A 25,156-nucleotide genomic window follows, 5' to 3' on the forward strand; every position below is an offset into this window, starting at 1 on the left:
CTATGGGTTTGCAAACCCCTTCAGCTCCTTCAGTCCTTTCTCTAACTCCTCCATTCAGGACCCCATTCTCAGTTCAGTGGTTGCCTTTGAGCATCTGCCCCTGTATTTGTCAGACTCTGGCAAAGCCTCTTAGGAGACAGCTATATCAGGCTCCTGTCAATATGCACTTCTTGGCATCTACAATATTGTTGGGGTTTGATGGCTGTATATGGGATAGATCCCCAGGTGCAGCAGTGTCTGGACAGCCTTTCCTTCAGTCTCCACACTTTGTCTCTGTATTTCCTCCTGTGAGCATTTTTGTTCCCCCTTCCAAGAAGGACTGAAGCATTCATACTTTGTTCTTCCTTCTTCTTAAGCTTCATGTGATCTGTGAATTGTTTATTGGGTATTCTGAGATTTGGGGCTGATATCTGCTTTCCAGTGAGTGCATACCATGTGTGTTCTTTGGTGATTGGCTCACTTCACTCAGGATGATATTTTCTAGTCCCATTCATTTGCCTGAGAATTTCATGAAGTCATTGTTTTTAATAGCTGAGTAGTACTCCATTGTGCAGATGTACCATGTATTCTATATCCATTCCTCTGTTGAAGGGCATCTGGGTTCTTTCCAGCTTCTGGCTATTATAAATAAGGCTGCTATGAACATAGTGGACCACGTGTCCTGGTTATATGTTGGGGCATCTTTTGGGTGTAAGCCCAGGAGTGGTATAGCAGTGTTCTCAGGTAGCACTATGTCCAACTTTCTGAGGAACTGCCAGACTGCTTTCCAGAGTGGTAGTACCAGCTTGCAGTCCACCAACAATGGAGGCGTCTTCCTCTTTCTCCACATCCTCACCAGCATCTGCTGTCTGTAGGTTGATGTCTATGTGCAGGTGAGGGCTGGCACAAGTTAGGTCAAGGCCATGATTGGACAGTAAAAAAAAAATAAGTTGGGGACAAAGCTTCTGTAAGGTGGGAGAGAAGAAGGAAGGGGATTCAAGATGGAGATGGAAAAGAATGACCCAGATCTGGGTGGTCTTGAATTGCCAAGGTAGTTGGGATGGATTTCTATAGGCAAATTTTATCTTATCAATTGGATCAGAGGATATCGTGTGGTGACTTAATTGAGTTCAAGAGAGTGTATGGTGGCGGGACGCACCAGACCTGCCATGGAATTGGGATGTGTATGCATGGCGTGGTAACAACCTGCCAAGGAGCTGGGAGAGAGGGCAGGGCAGCTTGGCAGGGTGCCTCTCTGAAACAGCTCTTGGACTGCCTGGGTCAGAGGAATCCTGGGGGAGAAAGTGCAGAACAGTATGCATGGTAACCAGACACACGCCTTTTTTATTTTTTACCGAAACAGCTGTCACCTGAGTTTTTGATTTTAGTCATTCTGACTGGTGCAAGGTGGCATCTCAGGGCTGTTTTGATTTGCATTTCCCTGATGACTAAGGATGTTGAACATTTCTTTAGGTGCTTCTTGGCCGTTAAATATTCCTCAGTTGAGAACTCTTTGTTTAGCTCTGTATCCCATTTTAAAATAGAGTTACTTGATTCCCTGGAGTCCAACTTCTTGAGTTCTTTGTATATTTTGGATATTAGCCCTCTATTGGATGTAGGATTGGTAAAGATCTTTCCCCAATCTGTTGGTTGCTGTTTTGTCCTAATGACAGTGTCCTTTGCCTTACAGAACCTTTGCAATTTTATGAGGTCCCATTTGTCAATCCTTGATCTTAGAGCACAAGCCATTGGTGTTCTGTTCAGGAAAATTTCCCTTGTGCCCATGTGTTCAAGCCTCTTCCCCACTTTCTTTCTATTAGTTTGAGTGTATCTGGTTTGATGTGGAGGTCCTTAATCCACTTGGACAACACACGCACAAACACACATAGGCCCACACACAGTCACAGACACATGCAGTCACACTCAGATACACACTCACACTCACATACTAATAATAGAAGTCCAGGGTTGGGGCTGGGGATTTAGCTCAGTGGTAGAACGCTTACCTAGGAAGCACAAGGCCCTGGGTTCGGTCCCCAGCTCCGAAAAAAAAGAACCAAAAAAAAAAAAAAAAAGAAGTCCAGGGTTGATGTCTGACATTTGTCATGTTAATTGAACATCCCCTACATATACAGCACATTGCAAGCTTTAGCTCCAGTCCTTTGTGAGTGTGCTGTTTGTACTGTAGACACCCGTGGCAAAGGGGTCATACTGGAAGTGAATCGATGGCTCTCCACCTCACATGCCAACAGGAAAACCACGGTGGAAACGAGTGAGGATTTTAACTGAGTCATAATGGAAATAAATTATATACAAACATGTGTGCGTGTGAGATGTTTAGAGAATGTGTCTTTTAAATGGCGACATTAATAAAAACACAGGGGGACAAGTACTTATGCAGGAACTAAGTTTTCCCATTCTTATTTCTTTGGTCCAAGCAGACAGAATGCAAACACTGGGCTCTGAGCACACATCCCTAATGAGGACCTCTGAGGAATCAACCCTCGGGATGCCCCAGTGCGATGACAAACCCTCATGGAACCCCTCATCTCCAGGGATAGAGCCTGGCTTGTTTTCCCCCCATTGCCTAAACTACTATAAAAGAAGCCAGGCATGTCACTTTAAATGTCTTTGTAAAAAGAGCTCCCTCAGATCTCACCTCTCATTATGAATTTCCCATCATCCAAGTCCAGGATGGGACCAGCAGAGATGGGATTCTGAGAGCCTCTGAGAGCCGCAGGTGAGAGGGCTGGGGACACAGGTTAGTAAATAATTCACCCAATGTCATTCATTCCCAGAGACACTGACATGAGGCACAGCACTGGGAGGAGTCCCCACCAAAGCTTTCTGTATCTAGACAAGTTCAAGAGAAAAATAGTCCTTGTCTCAGTAATGGATAACGAGGAGACAACAGGCTGGGATGCTCTGGCAACAGACTCCTCACAGCCTTCATTGGAAAAAGACTCCCATTCCCCTCTCAGACATGCAAGGCTGTCCCATTCCACCCCTAATCTCTGTGTTTGTGCCAGCTGCTCCCCTATGTACACTGACTGTGGCCGGTAATTCCCTAACAAAGGGGCCTCAGACTTAAGTTATTTTGGATACTATTCTGAGCTCCATATAGGGAACTAGGTTGGTCTAGCAACTACTCGGTTTTAATTGTATCGCCCAGGGATCCGAGCCCAGGGACACACTGTGTCAGACACAGTCGTTAGCACGGCTTGCAGGAAGCTGAAGGATGACGTCAACTGCTTGAGTCCCACAAATGAAGAATCACCGTCAATGATAGCAGCGCTGTCCCTAGGAGGAAGTTGATGCGGATACTGGATTCTACTTCGGAGCATGCCTTCCGAGTCAGAGTGGGAGGGGTTAGGAGTGTGACGTCAGAGCACTCGGGTTTTCTAAGGAAGTGCAGCTGGCTGAAGTATCACTACCACTTTCCCGCCTATAATAAGCCACCTCCTGTCACAAGTAGGATAGTAGGAGAGCATGGGAGAATTTCACCAATTTCTAGTATGTAGGGCAAATCCATTTCAGATGGCGATTCCTCTCTTTTCTTTGTTTCTGCTTTGGGAACTGTCTTTCCTTAGGACCTGCCAGTCTAGGCACTCTTAATATCTGTCTTGACAGCGTGTATCAAAACTTCACCATTCAGATTATGTGGTTGCCATAGCCATCAAGACCGCAAGGCCATTGTCTAGGTTTCTCTAACCCTGTTCCATGTACCGCGGCTCTAGGAGTTATTCTAGGTGTTTTGTTTGTTTGTTTGTTTGTTTGTTTGTTTGTTTGTTTGTATTTCTTGGTGCCTAGAGAGACAGCTCAATGGTCAGGAAAACTTGTTGTTCTTATGGAAGACCGACATGGTGACTCACAGCCATTTGTAACTCCAGTGCAAGGGAATCCAATGCCCCCCCCTTCTGACCCTGAAGGGCACCAGGCATGCATATGGAACACATGCGTACTTGCAAACAAAACATGTATACATACAATAAAATAAACAAGCCTAATAAATGTTTTAACGATTTTTTATCTCGGCACTTTCCACTTAACTTCATGAATTTAACTCTCCCCGGAGAGGTCACCATGCCCACAGTAAGCATTTCTTATAACCAGCTTTTCACATACTCCCTGTATAACCCCCATCCTAGCCGTAGGGCTCATCACATAGAGCAGTGGTTCTCACCCTTCCTAATGCTGCGATCCTTTAATGTAGTTGTGCTGACCCCAACCATAAAATTATGTTTGCTGCTTCCTCATACCTGTAGGTTTGCTACTGTTATGAATCATACTGTAGATATCTGATATGCAGAATATTTGATATGCAACCTCTCGAAAAGATCATTTGACCGCCAAAGGGGTCACGACCCATAGGTTGAGAACCACCAACGGAGGCTCTGCCCCCTTCTTTGCCTTTGATCAGCAAGGCAGGCAGTGCTCTCATTGCCAGGGGAAACACTTTGGATTATGCCAGGAGCATTGCAGCCAACACATTTCAGCTGACCCACCTATCGCTCCACTCAGCAGAGAGGATTATCAGGCCTGGCTTAACTTTGGCATAGGCTGCATTCGATTTTTTTTTTTATGAGTTGGTAATTGCTTTTCATCACAGGAAAAATACTCTGGTGTGGTAGCACGTGGCTTTCCTTTCTGGAGTGCAGTGAGGACGTGGATAATGCTCACACTGGAGCCTGAGAAGCAGACTCACAGCACCTGTGAGCAGCTCTGATGCTATCATAGCTTTTTGTTTTGTTTTGTTTTGTTTTGTTTTGTTTTGTTTTGTTTTGAAGACAGGGCTTCTCTGTGCAGCTCTAGCTGTCCTGGAACTCTCTCTGTAGATCAGGCTGGCCTCAAACTCAGACATCCATCTTCCTCTGCCTCTCAAGTGCTGGGACTAAAGGAGCCCACCACCATATCCTGACTCCCTGATGGCAACTTAGTGACAGATATAACACCAAGAAAATCTAACCAACAGGTCAATGAGAGGCCACACATTTTTCAATTTCTCTGGAAGTAGAAAAGACAAAAAGAAAATCTTAAGGACTATACTTTAGAGACCTGACGTGGCACTTGCTCCTTGGTTAATTTTTCCATAGATGAAAGCTATTAAAATATAGGCTAGGGGTTGGGGATTTAGCTCAGCGGAAGAGCGCTTGCCTAGCGAGCGCAAGGCCCTGGGTTCGGTCCCCAGTTCCGGAAAAAAATATATATATATAGGCTAAAGAACAAAGACTAAGCTGGTCTTGAACTTTTTATTTCATTGGCTTCACAAATGTATTTTAATGACATATCAGCCCCATCCTGAATTTCATCATCTATAAGCAAATTGCTTTATCTATTAGACAAAGGTAAATATTATGCAGGAAAGGTTCTGCAAGTGGGGCTTAACAAAGAGGAATGGAGTTTAGAAGATGTGGATGGTAGAATTGCATGCTGCTGAGTTTAGCAGGGATTTTACTGTAAGATTCTACAATATGAGAACTGTACTTGCATTCATTCACCACCAACCAGTAAAGTTTCTACTGCTTCTTCTTAAATATTGGCAAATGACCTTACTAGCTGGTAATCCTTTCTTCCCCACAGACATGGATAGAGACAATGAGACCATGGTGGCAGGATTCCTCCTTCTGGGACTCTCTGGAAAATCAGAGCAGGAAGAGGTTGTCTTTGGAATGTTCTTGGGCATGTACATGGTCACCATCTCTGGGAACCTTCTCATCATCCTGGCCATCAGCTGTGACCCTCGACTCCACACACCCATGTACTTCTTCTTGGCCAACCTCTCCAGTGTTGACATCTGCTTTTCCTCAGTCACCATCCCCAAGGCTCTGATGAACCACGTGTTGGGAAGCAAGTCCATCTCTTACACAGAGTGTATGATCCAGATCTATTTCTTCATCACATTCATCAACATGGATGGCTTCCTCCTGAGTGTGATGGCCTATGACCGCTATGTGGCCATCTGTCACCCTCTCCACTACACCATGATGATGAGGCCCAGACTCTGTGTCCTCCTGGTGGCCGTATCATGGGTCATCACAAACCTGCATGCTCTCTTGCACACTCTCCTCATGGTTCGACTCACCTTCTGTTCCCACAATGCAGTGCACCACTTCTTCTGTGACCCCTACCCTATCCTGAAGCTCTCTTGTTCTGACACCTTCATCAATGACCTGATGGTCTTCACTGTGGGTGGAGTGATATTCCTGACACCGTTTTCATGCATCGTTGTCTCCTATGTTTATATCTTCTCTAAAGTCCTGAAGATACCCTCTGCCCGAGGTATAAGGAAAGCTCTGTCCACGTGTGGGTCTCACCTCACTGTGGTCTCTCTCTTCTATGGGGCGATCCTGGGGGTCTACATGCGTCCTTCATCTACATACTCATTACAGGACACAGTGGCCACCGTCATCTTTACAGTGGTGACACCGTTGGTCAATCCCTTCATCTACAGCCTGAGGAACCAGGACATGAAAGGGGCCCTGAGGAAGATAATTCTCAGATCCTAGTATCTGAGGGGACTCCTGGACCTCATGCATTTGTTCATCATTCTGGAGAAACGGACGCACAGATTGCTATAGAATCCATGCACGGATTTTCCTGTGACTAATAACAAATGCTTGCGGTTGTATTTTCTCTCAAGGTGGCAGATACTCATTTTCATAAAAGCAAGCATTTGCCAACTCTGAAAAGGGCTTGTTCTGAGGAGCTGGTTTCACAGACCAGAAGCACTGGGATAACTAGTTGTACTGTGGTTTGATGTGGTCCCACCAAACCTGTCAGGTGCTCCCTCCCACAATGCCCCGGGGCTTTTACAGGACTCTAGAGCGGACCCTTCTCTGATCTGCTTTCGCTGGCTTCTGCTGGGGAACATCCAGTTCATCTGCTGGTGGGAGCCTGGCATGTTTAACTCTGCCTCAGACTTAAGCCTCTCTTCTACATTTTACATATCAGAATGCATGCTTCATAGACCCTCTGCCCCTCCTACCCTATTGCTTTTCCTCCTCAGCATGGGCATCCGTCAGGGATGAGTGCCACGTAGGGATAAATATCAGGAGCTGCAGACAGTAAGCAACACTGTTCTTGTAGGCAGAGGATATGGTGGCATGATAAAAAATGTTTAATGAAGCAATGTAAAACTAAATCAAATATAGAAATAATAAAGCAAGTTATTTTCAATTAACAAGTAGCAATCAATAGCCTTCGTATGCATGGACAGTGTCCAGGTACAAAGCAGAATGGGCAAGGAGATCACACTTATAATAGAAACGCACTATGGGGAACACAAGAATAAAGTCAACAGTAAACGTGAGTAGACACAGCATTGTACAAGGGAATGCATCTTTCTAATAAACAGCTGATCTCAACATTACTGAGATGTGGTTTTCTGTTTGTCTCTAACTGAAAAGCAGTAAACAATAATAAAATGCCAGTTTCATCTGTCACTATAAGGGTTGGCACTAGAGCTGTGTAGAAACAGGCATGTGTCTCTATGTTATATAAATACACATTACAAATGCCTGAACCAAACCAGAGAATAGTCTAGACGCCCCTAGACTAGAGCAGGAAGAATGGAATTGGACGCTAGTGCACAACAGTGGACAAGAGCATGCAGGCATTCGTCACCCCATAGTAACCACGAAGCAGAAAACCAGTCATAACTAGCTATTTCGGAGCTCTGGAGCCTGCTCACAGTGTGTAACCTGGGACTCTGACAAGTAAAAGGCTATAACTCTTGGTAGGAAAAGGCTTGGCTTGCATGGATCATTCTCCCTAGTCCTAAGCATAGAGCATGTTCCGTTCACTGAAGCAGTTGGTGTTAAAGGGGGCTGAGAGCCCCTGCCTTCCAAAACTAGTGGGTGGATGTTTTGAGTGATTGACAGGACCTCTGAGAGAATGGCAGGGCTGTGAGCCCCAGTGGAGGAACTAGGGCTTCAACGGCTTTATCAAAAGAGTGAGTACCAGCTTTCCTTCTTATTCCAGTGCTTGTAGCCAGGCATTTAAGGAAGTCAAAAGGATGTCCTTCACCCCAAAAGGGCTTTTTACAAACAAACGAGCAACCTTGCAGAGGACATTATATTTAAGATGAAACACTAAATCTTTTCTACCTCTGTGGACAAGGTAAAGAGGTTCTGGTCATCCCAGTTCAGCGTTGCTCTGGGAGTCCTACCTGATTCAATGGTGCAAGGCCAAAAGGATACAGGGATTGAAATGGAAACTAAGACCATTAATAGCATCAATTGCTGGCTATTGAAAATGCCAAGGCATATATCAAAAGCAAGCCAAAGCAAGCAAGCATACAAAACCCATGACGAAAATGCAAAAGATGGCCAGCTCTCAGGTTTTGAAGATCATAGTGTGTGGGGTCAATACTGAAAATGAAATGATTTTTCTATGTGGCAGTTACGGAAACTGGAAGTCAACCTTTTTTTTAAAGCACGTGTAACAAAGTATCAAATACGACGCCAATCAGGGTAGTGAGTGTCAGGTTCAAAGGAGACCCCTATTTCCCAAACAACAAAGGGCAGTCTGTATGTCCAGAAATGAGCTCAAGTCGCACTATAGGATTTCTGAGAGGTAGATAAAAGACAGCATTCCTCAAGGATTTGTAAAATTGGTTTCCATTTGGTGAAAGGAGTCATTTCCCTAACCTTCAGCGAAAGGAACATATGGCTACCTGTGGCGCCTATCAGCAAATCAAAGTGCCTGCTGGTCTCCAGGTTTCCTCACTATCACAAGTACCTGCTACATATTTTAAAGGCCATGTTAGCATCCTAACTCTCCCACCTCTGCCCTTCCTTTTAACTCCCTTTGTTCACAGGTCATTGTACCCCATCTACTCACGAACTTCCCACCCCATCTACTCTTCCTTCTCATAACCCAGCTACCACCTCTTTGCTGATCTCCATCCCTCGTCTCCTCACTCTGCTCTCTCTACACTCTATCTCTGGTTGTTTCTCTTCTCTCACAGGTAACCTTGGCCAGGTCCAGTCTGCTGGCCTTGTTCAGTCTATTTCTTTCTCTCTCTGCTCTCAAACCTTCCAGACGCCTGTGGCCGTTCTTTCTTGTATCAATAATAAAAACCTTCCTATAAGGAAAGTGGAGTAGTGATGCTTATAGTTTCTTAACTGTGCACTTCATATATAGTAAGTTTAACTCCAGCTCTTGGAAGCCTGAGAAACAAAAGGATATGATTTCAAGGCTGTCAGAGGCTATGTGGGGAGACCTGCTACAAAAGAGAGAAAAGAAGAAAGAATAAAATTTAATGAAATGTGTGCAAAGTCTTATGTTGATGTCTGCAAGACTTTTAAAAATTTCATCTCTCTCTCTCTCTCTCTCTCTCTCTCTCTCTCTCTGTGTGTGTGTGTGTGTGTGTGTATACATACATGTGTACATGGCATGTGTGCCATGGTGTTCATATGAAGGTCAGAGAACAGCTTTCAGAGACCAGTTCTCTCCTTTCACTTCACATGTTCTGAGGATCAAATGCACACTTTGTGACAAATGTCTTTACCTGCTAAGTGGTTAAATTGGACCTACAAATAATTTTCTTGTTTTCTACAAGCTGAAAAAAGAAAAGGAAGAGTTAAATGATTGGAGATGAATGATATTGAAAGCTCGGAAGACTCTCTGTCAGTAGGAAATAAATTACTTTTAAAAATAGTGAATGAATTTATTGCTGCCAAATCAAATACCTTAAGTTCTTTATATACACTGATGAGCACAATCTAACAGTTACATGAACAGGGCATGAACTAGAATAGCAAAATCACTTGGAGAAAGAGAAGGTAGAATACACAATAGATGAAGATTAGTATTGGGCACTTTATTGGTTGTAATTAAATATTTTTTTAAATCAAGGTGAGTAGTTCTTTGATTTGGGATTTATTGGAAATTTTTACAGTAATTAATACTTTTAAAATTTTGTCAGGTGCTTTTTCTGCATCATTTCATATGACTGTTATAGAAGACAAGGCACAAGTGTTTGGTAATTGATTAATTCTTGATAGAGGACTCCAATTCTGTGTTTTAGTTCATAATGATAATGATAAAACTAGTTGGATTGTGGTTTAATTTTTAGTAATGTATTCATTAGATTTCTGTATCAAGTTCATACTAACTTCTTAACCTCTGCTGTTACTTGACAAAATTTTCATTGTATTGCAATGTGATGCATAATATTCATATATTGTGATATTATATATACATACATCTATATATACACATGCACACATGCATGTGTGCACCCACACATACTTATGCACAATGCTTAGCAGACATTATTAAATATAAATAACTATCCAAGGACAGAGCCCTAGAAATGAGGACCTGCACAAGAATGACTTTCTGAAGATCCTAATTCTTGCTGCCCAGACAGAATACAGACTAGGAGCACTTTGCCTGCGTCTCCAGTCAGAACCTCCGAGGATTCCACCTTAGGGGAGCACAAACTTGGCAGCCATCTTCATGGCACCTTCTCTAGGGATGGAGCATTTATTTATTTGCTCCCAACCATCTGAGCTTGACCAGAGAGAGCAGCATACCTCATTCTAAATGTTGTTTTCTAGGGAGAAAAGACCCTTTCTTCCTCAGCTTCAAGTGTGGGTTTCTCAAAACCCAGCCTCAAACATGACACCAGCAGAGAGAGAACTTTCCTGAAGACATCTAATAACAGCCAAGAGCACCCAAGTAAGGGGGCTAACGAAGCAGCAGGGGCACCCTCACTGCACCAGCAGACAGATTCCCGTGGACTTGATCTTATGCAATGGCATTTAGAGAAGGAACTTCACTCAATCCCCCTGCATCTGACCAAGTTCAGAGGAAGAAACGCTTCTCATTCCGGTACGTGCATGTCCCTGTTCCGCCATGAACTGCACTGCACTGAGAGCACAGTGGAAGCTGTAATGTGGGCAGAGAAAGCAGGACACAGCTAAGTTTATTAGGTTGGGACCAGTACTACAGGCTGTTTGGTAAATAGCGTGTTCAGAACCAGAATGGGGTGGGAAAGGGAGACAGAGACAGAGAACAGAGAGAGGCAGAGACACACAGAGAGACAGAGACAGAAAGGCAGAGAGAGAGAGAGAGAGAGAGAGAGAGAGAGAGAGAGAGAGAGAGAGAGAATGTTATTATTTTATCCTGACCTTCGTATTTGTTCTGTGTTGACCCTCTGAGGTATGTGGTTTTATCATGAATGTGTCTCACAGTGTGGCTGCTCAGATGCTACTGAAACCCGAAAGTCACATGTTGGGTCTGACTGGAATCCAGAGACAAAGAAGCCTTTAAGGTCTCCAGGACCCTGTGGTGAAGTCACATCTGCACACCTGACATCTCAGACACCCCTCCACCTCCCAACACCCTCACACTCCCACAGCTCACAGAGGTTAGTGGAGCAAAACAGATGCACATTTAGGTTAAAAATGTTAGGTTGGAAAAATCCCTGAGGTTCTTTTTGACACTCTTGGCAGAAGCCTTCCCTCTCCACAAGGATGCTTAAGGGGGGTGGAGCTGAAATCCCCAAACAGGAGGTTAAGAACCAAAGTAAGGGGCATCTGTGCATAACTTACCATGATGCACCGGTGTCCTGCAGGAGCTGTACAGCTAGAGCTCAACCTATGATATACTAGCACTGCTCCTAGCAATTGGCCATCTCCAGGGCTGTCTCTCAACGCACAGCACAGGAAAATACACAAGTCCTGCAGCTTACTGTTCTCAGGACTGATCTGTAGCTGTGGTCCTGCTCCACTGGGACAAGCGTTGCACTGCACCTCTCTTTCTACGTCTTCAGTGGGAAGCTGTCTGGAGTCTAAAACATTAGCATCTCCAGTCAAAGGACTCTTGTTTGTCCTTTTTGACTACCCATCACTCCCCAGTCCACTGACCCCGAGACCCATCGGAAGCATATACTAGCTTTTTAAACTTCGGTATGTGTATGGTGTGCACGTATGTTATTGAGTGGGTACACATGTGCTGTAGCACTCATATAGAAATCTGCTACTCATTTCACCATGAGAGTTCTGGGGCAGAAGATGTGCTCTGTGGTGTGGAGTTTTTAAATGGGCTCTGGGGATTTGAACTCAAGTCTTTAAAATTGCATGGCAAGTGCCTTACCCACTGAGCCATCTCCCTAGCACATGCTCTAGCATTGTTTATTTGATTATTACATTGTTCTACAACCACTGCAATGTTCTGGAAGTTAACTTGGATTTCACCTCTCAGCACGTTGCCTAATTTTACCCCTAAAATCGCAGCCCACCGCCCTGTCCCTATAATATGCACATCTTATAACCAATATTATCAATTTCCTATATTATGTTCTGTTCCTGAAGTCAGGCTACTTCACGTGATAGTTTCTGCCCATCTCTCTTCTCTGTTCCCAGGCCTTTGATCACCTCTGGGATGACTCTCCTTCCCCTTCCCAGCTTGAACTTCCTTGTACTGCTCCATGGACATTGTGGTCCCGATATTTTCCTGGCCTCCTGCCCATGTGATCTTTTTAACCCTAGAATTATCTTTTGAGATACATATGAATTTTTATTTTATCCACCTGTAAACACATTGCTTCAAATAGAAAATGCACTTAGAACCATCTTCAGAGTGCAGAAAGGAGAGGGACATAGCACACAGGAGTCTGGCCAGCAGCTCAGGTCAGCAGACAAACCACTGTGAGATGTGGTGAAGACAGTCCAGATAGAATGGGCAGGCCTATCAAAGACTATTGGCTTTCCAAATTATGAGAAAGTAGAAAAGCCATAGTAAAACCCTCAGGTTTCTATACGACACTTAGTAGTCTTTTTTTATTTGATTAAAATTCAATCGGTGGTAGCTAATATAACATAAAAATAACTGGGGATGTGGTAACTGTCTATAGTCCCAACCAGCTGAGGCAGGAGGATTATTTGAGCCTATACATTTTTGGTCAAAAAAAAGAACTTGTGAGAAAAAGTGTGTGTGTGTGTGTGTGTGTGTGTGTGTGTGTGTTTCATGATATGTGTGTGTTGTGCATGGTTTGTGTTCATGGGTGCACATGTGGTTGTGTGTGTGTGTGTGTGTGTGAACATACATGCCCATATGTGTATATGTATAACACAGAGAACAAGACCATCAGCTCATTTTGAACTCTCATTGATATTGGTCAGCAAATTTTGATAAATCACTTGGATGTCCACTTCTCGGTTTCCTTATACATACAGTGGAATATATTATATCAATTCCTAGACTGAGTTAACTATTGTATAAAATGTGCATTCATATATAATATAATACTATAGTATAGTTTATACATATATAATTAAGCAAACAAGAGAAGAATCAATAAAACTACAGTCATTAGAATTCAATCCTCTCAAAATGGACCATTCTTTTGTTACAAAAATACACCGTGAGGCAATTTACTAGCAGTAGATTCTCAACCAGTGAGTAAATATTTCTAAACTTCATTTTCTTCCAGGTGTTGGTGAAATAAAATTTCACTGTATGATCTCACTTTCTCCTATAAAGATATGGATGGTCCCAATCAGACAGCTACAGAATTTCTCCTCCTGGGATTCTCAGAGCAGGAAGAGGTTGTCTTTGGAATGTTCTTGGGCATGTACATGGTCACCATCTCTGGGAACCTTCTCATCATCCTGGTCATCAGCTGTGACCCTCGACTCCACACACCCATGTACTTCTTCTTGGCCAACCTCTCCAGTGTTGACATCTGCTTTTCCTCAGTCACTGTCCCCAAGGCTCTGGTGAACCACATGTTGGGAAGCAAGACCATCTCTTACACAGAGTGTATGGCCCAGATGTACTTCTTGTTCATATTTGGCAACATGGATGGCTTCCTTCTGAGTGTGATGGCCTATGACCGCTATGTGGCCATCTGTCACCCACTCCACTACACCATGATGATGAGGCCCAGACTCTGTGTCCTCCTGGTGGCCATATCATGGGTCATCACAAACCTGCATGCTCTCTTGCACATTCTCCTCATGGTTCAACTCACCTTCTGTTCCTACAATGCAGTGCGGCACTTCTTCTGTGACCCCTATCTTATCCTGAAGCTCTCTTGTTCTGATACCTTCATTAATGATGTTGCAGCCTTCACTGAGGGCCCCTTGATATTCCTGACACCGTTTATATGCATTGTCGTTTCTTATGCCTACATCTACGCTAAGGTCTTGAAGATTCCCTCTGCCCATGGAATAAAAAAAGCTCTATCCACATGTGGGTCTCACCTCACTGTGGTCTGCCTCTTCTATGGGGCAATCCTGGGAGTTTATATGCATCCTTCTTCCTCATACTCACTCCAAGATGCAGTGGCCTCTGTCATCTTCACTGTGGTGACACCCATGGTCAACCCTTTCATCTACAGCATGAGGAATCGTGACATCAAAGGAGCCCTAAGAAAGATAATTCTCACATCCTAGAATATGAAATTTCTAGAGCTGAGAAGACTCCTAGATATCATGTATTTCTTCAGTTTTATAAACAGAGATCCAGACAAGTCCAATGCTTAGCATGACTGTGCCTGGGGTTAGTGAGAGATAATCAAGATCATGGTTTTGAAATTGATCCTGCCACATACTCTCTGTTAAACAGTCCAAAATGTATCTCTTCAAAGGGGTAATTCTAAGACACTCATTTTATAGACAAAAAAGGAAAAAACTGAGAACGTTTGAAATTACTCTTATGATGTGTTTAACATTTCTCTAAGACGCTAGCTGTCACAATGATCAGGGAATTTTGATCAATGATCAAGTCACCTGCCCCCATGGCCTCAGACAAGTAGGTCTGTGACTAATCTGGTGAATTACCCACATAAAGTTTAGTCCACTCATGCTAGACAACTAGAAGTTGTTGGTTATAGAATTCTCCATGCTTAGAGCCTCTGGTGGCTGTGGTGTTGGTAATTTCCCTTTGTTCTCAACCTGGGGTCCCTCTCCTGCATCCCACAGCTCAGAACATCACTTCCTGCCTTCTCTTCCCACCTAAAATTTCGGGGTTTTGTTCTTCAACATGAGCACTGCATGAGGATGTACTCTTAGGGATGCTTAAGAACTACCAGGAAGCTTGGGCAGTGACTGTGCCTATCCATAAAATTCTTGATGTCTCTTCAACTTTCCATGGGCTGCAGGAAGCCAAGACTTTCTTACAAAGCTGAAGTGTCTGTCTAGAGTTTCAGCAAGGATGAGGGGCAATGGGACTTGAATTGATGTCAGGTTTATTGTAGTGGGTTGGTCTGGTACTGCTATGTGTTCAAATGCTAAATACTGGTCCCCAAGATCTGGTTGCCTGTGATGAGGAGATCCTCAAGTACACCAAATGGTGCTATGTAACCTGGCTCCCCAAGTTAGTTGGACAATGAAAGGTTAAGTCCTGTGATTGGGCAGTAGATAGAGGCAGGTGGGGTTTCTGTTACCTGGCTGGGGCTCACAGATAGAAAAAGAAAGGACACAGAGGGTAGAAAAGGCCACCAAGAGAGAACCATGAGCAAGTAGCAAGGGACATATGGCTAAGGTACAAGTTATAATAGCTCTAAAACCTGCCTAAGCTAGGCTTACAGCTTATAATTAACATGCCCGGATTGTGAGTCTTTTATATGGGCTAACAAGAATTTATAATTCATTTTACAAATTCTAATTGGATCTCAGGACTTCAGAGTACAAATTTAACTCTGGCCAAATTGTCCAGAGCTCCAGCCCTCTTCTAGAGTGCCCTAAAGACTAGGTGCCCACAATGTCAGGTGTAATGTTCTTTCCTCATGTCCAGACATATCTGCCCTCCGCCTACTGGGCCTTTCCCTTTGTAGCCTCTGGATCCCTACTTCTTTTCCCCCCAAGTCTCCTGGCTTATGGGCCCTTGCTAGCATCCCCATTAGCTCCTTCCAGAATGTCCTGCCTCTGACTTCAGTGTTCTTGATGCTGATCTCACTGCTTTCCTATACGCCGGCTCTATATGTTCCTCCTCAGGCATTGACTGGGTCCTGTCACCCAACTCTCACAGAAACAGAGGCAAGGTAAAAATACTCCTTCTTCATTATAGAAAAGCCTTACAGTGAGTTGGCTTCAAATAATACTCTTCTCCTGTCCCCCAGGAGCTCAGAGTATAGTACCAATAGGTTCCAGGTGGCTCTTGGAACTGACTACAATCTCCCCCAAGTCTCCTCTATTCTGGTGGCAGGAATATCTCCTCCCATGTTTATCACAACATACAATGGCCTTTGTTAAAATAGTGTTGGAATCACAATCCTAGACCAAATAGTTATTGTGGTGGTTTGGATGAGAATGTCCCTTAAAGGTTCTGATATTTGAACACTTGGTCTTCAGTTGGTAGTGCTATTTATGGGGGTGTGGCCTTGCTGGAAGGAGTGTGCTATATGATCTTTCTGGTTCATTCTTGCCTTTGAAGGTGAATCCTCAGCATCCACATCCTATAGCTTGCTGCTATGCTTCTCTGTTGTGACGGACTCTCATCCCTCTGGAACCATCAGCCAAAATAAACTCTCTTTTCTACGTTGTCTTGGTCATGGTGTTCTATCACAGCAACAGGAAGGTAGCCAATGCTGTTACTCTCCTGCAAGAGTTGTTTTCCCTCGGCCTTTTGGTAACAGCACAGCTCCTTCCTGTTCTCTACAGTGTCTGCTTTGACCACTCTAGAATTAGTCAGCTGCTGAGTAAGCTGAGGGCTGACAGTGACAGAAATCTTCTGAGACTATTAGTCTTGAGGATCACCTGTTGGTCACAAGAAGCATCGCTGAGTGCCTGGAGTTTGAAGCTCAGTATTTCATCCTTTTGTTTGTATCCTTGATGCTACTGGTTTGGCTCCCTCTGGCTAAGGGCCACAAGTAGATAATTTTATAAAGTAGGACTTAGCAGAGGCTTTTATTGAGGGGTTACAGCCCAGCATGGAGGCAGTCTTGCCTGTCTGACAATGAATCTGAAAACTGATGTGGAAACTTCTAGTTCTTTGGAAAGTTAATTATATCAAATGATGTTTTGCTGGGGCACACAGGTGAAGGACGTCTTGCTAAAGCAACCACATGAAAGACCGTTTTTCCTGAAGTAGACACAGGGGAAAGAATATTTGGATATAGCAAATATATAAAAGGACCAGTGATGGAGTATAAATACAATCCCACAGACGGTGGGAGGGACACACTGAGCATTGGTTTGATTTGCTCCGTCTCCCTGTTCTTCGCTAAGACACACATATATTGGTTTGCCTTACATAGCGTTGCTGAGCTCAACTCTTGGTAACGCTGCCATTGAGAGAAACTCACCCCAGAACTGCCCGTGAAGTTCCTACAGCAGCTTGCTGCCCCCTCGGCCTCGCCTCAGGCCAGTTGGCAACTGTCTTAGTTAGGGTTTGACTTCCATGAACAGACACCATGGCCAAGAAAGCTCTTATAAAGTACAATGTTTAACTGGAGTTGGCTTCTAGGTTCAGAGGTTCATCAAGGTGGAAGCATGGCAGCATCCAGGCAGGCATGGTGCCGGCAGAGCTGAGAGGTTCTTCATCAGAAGGCTGCTAGTGGAAGACTTCCAGGCAGCTAGGATGAGTATCTTAAAGCCCACACCCACAGTGACACACCTACTCCAACAGGGCTACACCTTCTAATAGTGCCACTCCCTGGACTGAGCACATACAAACCATCACAGCAGGCTGGGTGTTCCCTTCAGGGTTGCACTGCAGATGCCTGGTATCTGCTTGCTGAAAGGACTGGACCGTAGCTGCAGTTGTTAAGTTGGATTTGGTGTTTGCTACGGGACTGATCTACAGCGAAAGATAAATCAAGCTCATCCCCAAAGAACTTTCACAACAAATCCACTTCCCCATCTCCTAATAACCTTTCTCTTCCACTGTCTCTCCTGAGTGGTGGGCTAGAGGAGAGGTTGAACCCATATTAAAAGTAGGTTGCCAAAAATGTATGCCTATGGAAACCCATGTCGCGTCTCTAGCTAGAAGGTGGCTGTGGTGTGTGTGCACACAGCTTCTAGACTCTTCCAGCAGCCTCTTCTCACATGTGGACTCCAGTTCCACCAATTGCAGGTCTGTGTGTGCAGTCTCCTCAGTTAATCATGAGCTCGCCACTGAGCTTCTTGTCTCTGGTCTCTGTGCTCTTCTAAGACTGGCGTAAGAACAGCTCTATCTCTGAGGCAAGGTCACCCAGAACTCACTGAAGTTTGTCATGGCCACCGAGAGCTGTTCTGAAGCCAGCATAAGTTGTCTGGAATAGCCATGACTAGAGCATGGTCTCTTGAGAAGTTCTAACTTCAGCAGCCTATCTCAACTACGTAGCAACTTTGAGGCCAGTCTGGGATACATGAGGTTCTGTCTTTAACTAACTAACTAACTAACTAACCAACCAACCAACCAATTAACTAACTAATCATATATCTAACTAATTAAATAAATAAATAGTAATTGTTTGATGGACAGCTCTTGTTCAAGATACCTGGGCACAAGGGCAGGGTCTGACCATTGCCAATCAAAGGGTCAAAACAGTTCAGTTCCCAAGAACCCAGCTGTTCTGGCTAGTTTAATGTCAACTTGACACAAACTTAGAGTAAACTGAAAGGAGGGAACTTCAACTGGGAAAATGTCTACATATTATCCAGCTATAAGGCTTTTTTTCTTTTTTGCACTTTTTTTTTTTTTGGTTCTTTTTTTTTTTTTTTTTTTTCGGAGCTGGGGACCGAACCCAGGGCCTTGCGCTTCCTAGGTAAGCGCTCTACCACTGAGCTAAATCCCCAGCCCCCTTTTTTTCTTTTTTAAAAGGTATTTTTATTCTCTGAGAATTTCATGCAATATATTTTGTCCACATACAGCCTTTACTCCTTCCTCAACCCTTCCAAGGTCTACCCCTCCTCCACTCCCTCCAAACTCCATATCTTCACCTTTGTTTATTTTAATAACCCAAGGAGTCTAATATGTGCTGCCCATATACTCCTGAGTATGGGGCATTTGTATTTTCTTAGTATTGATTGAAGGTAGTGCCATTCCTGGGCTGGTCCTGGATTCTATAAGAAAGCAGACTGAGCAAATCATGGGAGCAAGCCAGTAAGCAGTCCTGTCATGGCTTCTGCATCAGCTCCTGTCTCCAGGATCCTGTTCTATTTGAGTTCTCGTCCAGACTTCCTTCAACAATAAACAGTGCTGTGGAAGTGTAAGCTGAATAAACCCTTTCCTCCACAAGTTTCTTAGGTCACTGTGTTTCATAACAGTGACAGTAACCCTAACTAAGACACTAACTTAATTAAAGGAAAGCGAATATTAAAGAGTGCCTACATTAAAGGCCTTCGGAACATTGTTGGTGTTCATAACTTTATATAACAGGACTTGATGCTCAAGCAAAGCTTTCGGGAGAGTTGGGATTTTCTATCTGAGTCCGTGGGAAATTGAAAGGTAACAGACAACAAAACTTAGAGCCATGAAAATTAGAATCTAGAGAACTCAAGCCCTGCAAACCCACTGTGGAATATAAGAAGTTTCATTGAATTCTGGACCCAGAGAAACAGTAACTGAAAGAACCGTGTGCAGAGCCCAGGGTTTTATTTGGCTGTTTCTAGGGTTGAGTCTTCTTGTGCTTTCCATTCTAGATTAAAACTCTTGTGTTCATCAATCCTCCTGCCTCGGGTGCCAAATAACTAGTACTGCTTGTGTCTGAGCTTCAAAAGTTGGATGTGAATGATACTCATCTGATGGTATAAAGACAGATATTGAAAGTGTAGTTAAGAATTATGTAGGTCGTGCTGGAGAGATGGCTCAGTGGTTAACAGCACTGACCGCTCTTCCAGAGGTCCTGAGTTCAATTCCCAGCAACCACATGGTGACTCACAGCCATCTGTAATGTGATCTGATGCCCTCTTCTGGTGTGTCTGAAGATAGCAACAGTGTACTCACATAGAAATAAATAAATCTTTTTGAAAAATGACGTAGGTTTAGTAGTGTTGCTTGTAGGTTCTCCTCTAAGAATCATGCTATCACTAGCTATGGGTAGTTGGTTAGCTTTTGAGTAGCATGACTTTTCTGTTTGTGAGCAAATCCTGAGTCCAATTTAGAAAGCTGCTGGTTACTGCCAAGGTAAGCATGTCACTACAGTATCCTTAGGAATGTGGTGCTATTTTTTTTCTTTTTTTTCGGAGCTGGGAACCGAACCCAGGGCCTTGCGCTTCCTAGGCAAGCGCTCTACCACTGAGCTAAATCCCCAACCCCTGGAATGTGGTGCTATTAAGGTCACTCCTCCTTACAACAGAGGAGATCAGCACAGAAGACCACAACCAATCAGAATGTACAGTAGTGGAGCCCAGAGGAACTCATGAGTAAGAAGTATAAGGTCCCATGGAGGGTCCCTGGTGCCCTCTTCCCTCAGAGGCAGATCCTGTACCAAAGTGGCATCTTGCTCCCCAGTGGTGGCAGCCACATTGTCTGGTGACTTACCTCCCAGGACCTGAGATAATAGAGATCATACCTGGCCCTTTCTTTCCTCAGCCTAGACTCCAGGGAGACTCTGTGTACTCCTTTCCACATGCAATTCCTATTTGCTATTAATTAGCCTTTGGGGAGTTGTCTCTTGGTGTGCCAATTAAACAATTTTTAAAAAGTTTGATATCAGCTCAGTGGATGTTGAAACAGTCATCCCTCAATGCTGCACAGTCCCCCCAGACACTGCTTTCCCAGAAGGACCTGTGACTGTGGCACATTAGGGCCACTGGAGTCTCATGGAATCACTTCCCTTACACGTGTGCACCAAGGCTATGAGCCTGCCAGGCCTATGTCTGTCACAAGCAGAAGAAGCCTCCATGCCATGGGCTGCCTATTATGACCTTCTGGAAATTATTGCTCTGTGGTAGTTTGACTCTTGGGACCTCAAAGTATGGGCAAAGCTTTTTGGAACTTTCTTTCACACAAAGTCAATGAATGTTCAGTGGATGGCTTTGTTCTGGGCATTGCCCTCTTGCCATGTGGACTTAGCTGTTGGCTTTGTCTACTTCCTGAGCTGAGTCCTGATGAACTTGGCTGTCTAGACTGAGTTCTCCCATTTATGTCTGAACATGTTTCCAAATGCCTGGCCAGTGTGTGTGTGTGTGTGTGTGTGTGTGTGTGTGTGTGTGTGTGTGTTAAAGTTCTGGGGCACCTTGTTCTGTAGAAAGGGAGTGATTTCCAAGAAGTGGGAAGGAAAGGGAGGAGACAGGGAGAAGGGGTGAAGAAAAAAGACCAGAGAAAAAAGAGGGATAAGGCATGCCAAAAAGACACAGAAGCCAAAATGAAGGTGCTTCCCATGGCTAACAGTCAACAGATAGAATGTGGAAGAGTCCAAATTCTGAAATTTTAGCATCCCCCACCCCAAAACTGAGACTTTTTGGATGCGGACAGGATACATAAATCCTTCAGGTGACCTACTATCCCCTGAAACAGGCATACTAAAGACACTGTGTAAAATCACCTCAGGCTACGTATGCACATGCAGGGGACCCATGAAACTAATACAGAGCTTCATGTTTAGGCTGGGACCCCAGTCCCATGGCATTTCATTATCTATGTGCAAATATTTCAAGATTTGAAGAATTTGAAACACTAAACACTTCTGTTCTCAAGCACAAAATGTATATTTCTCTCCATTTAGATATAAACACACATTATAAGATTTTTATAATCAAACCTGTGAGCAGTCTAAAAGTTCTGCAAGTTATAATAGAAAACCTAGAAATACATAAAGATGCAAAACGGTGGAGCAGTTATCTCTAGGGTCTTCTGCTCAAAAATAATCAGTAAAGATAAAGAGGGCTGGAGAGATGACTCAGCAATGAAGAGCACTGACTGCTCTTCCAGAGGTCCTGAGTTCAATTCCCAGCAACCCTGTACTAGGAGGTCAGGACAGGCGTTTCATGAGGTTTGATTCATCCTAGGCTTCATAAGGAGTTCCAGGCCACTCCAAGCTACTTAGCAAGACACAATTTTTAAAATGCAAAAGTAAATAAATAAGAAAACAAACAAAAGGAAACAAAACCTTACGATTATTTATTGGAAACAACTATTCTTCCAAAATGAAGAGAAAATTAAGGTGTTTCTGTATTAGCACACACTGGGGAGTACATTTTCAGTAAATTTGTACAATATATAGTAAAAGGAAACCTTTAGGCTGAGATGAAAGTGTGCTAGACATTGATGGTGGTAAACACACAGGCTGGTGATTATTGTGCTTGGGCCAACAATTCTCCCTTTCTATGTGATTCAAAGGCCAATGCATAAAATATTAATTATGCATTGATATTAGTTGTCATACAATGTATAAAGATGTAATATGTGACCTAGATAAAAGGGAGAGACAGCAACATTTATGAACTCATTTGAACCCAAGATATTGAATCTTAAGTTGGTTTTACTCAGGCAAGGTTGTTAAAAGATTAAGATGTTAATTTCAGTTTTCAAAGTAATAGTCAAGAAAACAACTTAAAATACAAAGAAAAGGAGATGAGAGGATCAAAGTAGAATGATACAAAAACAAAACAAAAAAAGAATCAACTGAATAACAAAAATTGACAATAAGAACTGAGAAACCAAGGATAAGACATGGAAAAAACAACTTAATGGTAGAGGTAAACCCTTCTTTGATGGTAATCCTATTAAATATAAATGAATTAAATTAGTTTTGATAAGCCGAGATGCATTTCAAAAAATATCCTTCTGCACTGAAGTTCTCACAGGCATCTGTAATCAAACAGTGTGTGTGTGTGTGTGTGTGTGTGTGTGTGTGTGTGTGTGTGTGTGTGTGTGAGCAGACAGCATGCAGGAAGGAAATTGTTAGGAAGAAGGGTTTGGGGTAGGGAGGTGGAGGGAAGGTAGGGAGGATGAGAGGATCTGGGGTGTGAAAATGCCCTAAACTCAGTATTTACGTATATGAAATTGTCAAAGAAAAAAAACAAGGCTGGCATAGAATCCCCATGTAAATTGTATCCTGCTACCTGAAGTACTCTTATAATGTAGGGGAGGCAGGCATTTATTTTATTTTGTAGCCATATCTGGGCTACTATAAAGGTCCTTGCTATGACAACTTAAAACTGTCGCTTTATATATTTGGATAAGAGGGCAGGAAAAACATGGCTTAGTTAGTAAAGATGCTTGCAGGCAAGCTCTGGGCTCACTGGGTCCCCAGAACCAACACAGTAGAAGGAGAGAACCAGCTCTGACCTGCATATGTGCCCTCCCTCACCTACACATACAGGAAAGAAGGCGGAGAGGAAGGAAGGATAAAACAAGGCTGGAGGAACAAAGCACCTTGCCTAGCATGTGTGAAGCTCTGGTTTAAAACCCCAGCACAGCAATAAAATAATAAAATGAAAATAGTGAAGACAGCATGCTCACATTAATTGATGATAAATTAGCAAAATTATCCAGTGACAATTGAGTCATCCTCACTGTCTACTTGGGGCTTGAATAGTGGCTCTATCTTGAGAAGTACTCTAGTATCCCAGTAGACATATAAATAGAGTAAAACTTGGGGCCGAAGAGGAGGATGATGGGTTAAGAACACTTGTTGCTCTTCTAGAGGACCCAGGATGAACTCTCAGCCCCCACATGGTGCTTGCTAATGTCTCTAACTCCAGCGACACTCCTAGCTCCTCCATCATTGCACGTGTGGTGCATAGACGTGAAAAGGCTCATATGCATAAAAAATAAAAATTAGAAACAGCAAAAAAATTATATCTCCAAGGGTTTTCCGTTTCTGTTTTGTGTGTACTGCATTTCCTATCTATTTCCTATCTCAGAGTTTCCAACTGACTTTGGTTATAAGCTACTTCGTCATGACAGTGTGGGATGCTTTGTATATGCTCAGCCCAGGGAGCAGCACTATTAGAAGGTGTGACCCTGTTGGAGTAGGTGCGTCACTGTGGGTGTGGGCTTTAAGACCCTTATCCTAGCTCCCTGGAGTTAGTATTTTGCTATCAGCCTTCAGATGAAGATGTAGAACTCTCAGCTCCTCCTGCACCGTGCCTACCTGGATGTTGCCATGCACCTGCCTTATGATAATGGACTAAACTTCTGACCCTGTAAGGCAGCCCCAATTAAATGTTGGCCTTATAAGAGTTGCCTTGGTCATGGTGTCTGTTCACAGTAGTAAAACCCTAACTAAGACACAGTGCATCCTCCTCTCTGCCCTTTTTCTCACTGGCTTGTCAAAGAACAGGAAAGGAAAGAGAGGCAAGGAGGCCATGTCTGTACCAGTGTTTCATAAGAATTGATTTCAGGACAATATTTTCAGTGTTCAGACAGAACACAAACAGGGAACACTTAGTATTTTTCCCTAGTGGAGACCTCCAGGGAATGGGCCCTAGGGGTGCCCCAGTGTGTTAGTCATTGTCACGGCAACCATGATCACCAGGGGTGGTGAGTCTATTAATTTACTCACTGAAGCTTGACCATAGACAGCCAGGCATCTCTTCTAGATGCTCTCCATTGGTGAATGCCCCACAAATGAATTGGCCCAAATCTTGCACCAAGCATGGAGTCCACAGAGATGGGAATTATGTGAAAGCCACAGATGACACAGACAGTAACAGGTGAGTCAAACTGGGCAGGTAAGTGGGCATCCCGGCATCAGACAGGGTCACTGAGCCACAACCCAGGGAATGTATGTGGTATAAACTAGGTCCAGGATCAGAGGGAGCTTCTTGGTCAACACTCAGAACTTCGTCAAGATGTGCTGCTGCCCACCAAGAACAGGGCAGTCTCTCCCCAAGACAAAAGTTCCTGATAGGAAAAGGAAGGGGGCCAGTTAGGTTTAGCAGGGCAAGAAACAGAGACTGCAGTTTACTGAGAAGCTTGGCCAGATGTAGCCAACCAAGAGGTGGGAGGGAGGAGGAGGAAGGGAAGAAAGATAGGAAAGAAGTAGGAAGGAGAGAACAAGAGCGTGAGAGTGACAGGGAGTGGGGAGAAGGTGGAGTGAGTGAAATTGAGGGAGAAAGGGACATAGAGAAAGAGAGACACTGAAAGATGGTCTCTAGGTTAAGATGCTCCAGACTTCTGCTTTGGTATTTCACTTTTATGTCTATTCATTGTGATCTGTGATCACACGAGGAATGTGCTTCTGACTAAAGCTACTTGGATACTTAGTCCCACGGAAGGACAGTGGTTGATTCTAGCCCAGGGAGTAACATCCTGCATTTGGAGATTCAGGGTCACCAGCACCCAATCA

General features: G+C 43.8%; 2 protein-coding genes across 2 annotated transcripts; both read left to right on the forward strand.

Annotated features, from left to right (window-relative positions):
- The first annotated feature begins 5,561 nt into the window (after positions 1 to 5,561).
- On the forward strand, positions 5,562 to 6,485 carry Or1ad1 (olfactory receptor family 1 subfamily AD member 1). The gene has a single exon (NM_001001012.1). The coding sequence runs from the start codon at positions 5,562 to 5,564 to the stop codon at positions 6,483 to 6,485; it is 924 nt and encodes a 307-aa protein (NP_001001012.1).
- A 6,990-nt stretch (positions 6,486 to 13,475) lies between these two features.
- On the forward strand, positions 13,476 to 14,387 carry Or1ad5 (olfactory receptor family 1 subfamily AD member 5). Its single transcript, NM_001000786.1, has one exon. It carries the CDS (start codon positions 13,476 to 13,478, stop codon positions 14,385 to 14,387), a length of 912 nt encoding a protein of 303 aa, NP_001000786.1.
- Positions 14,388 to 25,156: the final 10,769 nt, after the last annotated feature.

Source organism: Rattus norvegicus, chromosome 10, assembly GCF_036323735.1.
Source record: "Rattus norvegicus strain BN/NHsdMcwi chromosome 10, GRCr8, whole genome shotgun sequence".
In the NCBI taxonomy this organism is placed as follows: domain Eukaryota; kingdom Metazoa; phylum Chordata; class Mammalia; order Rodentia; family Muridae; genus Rattus; species Rattus norvegicus.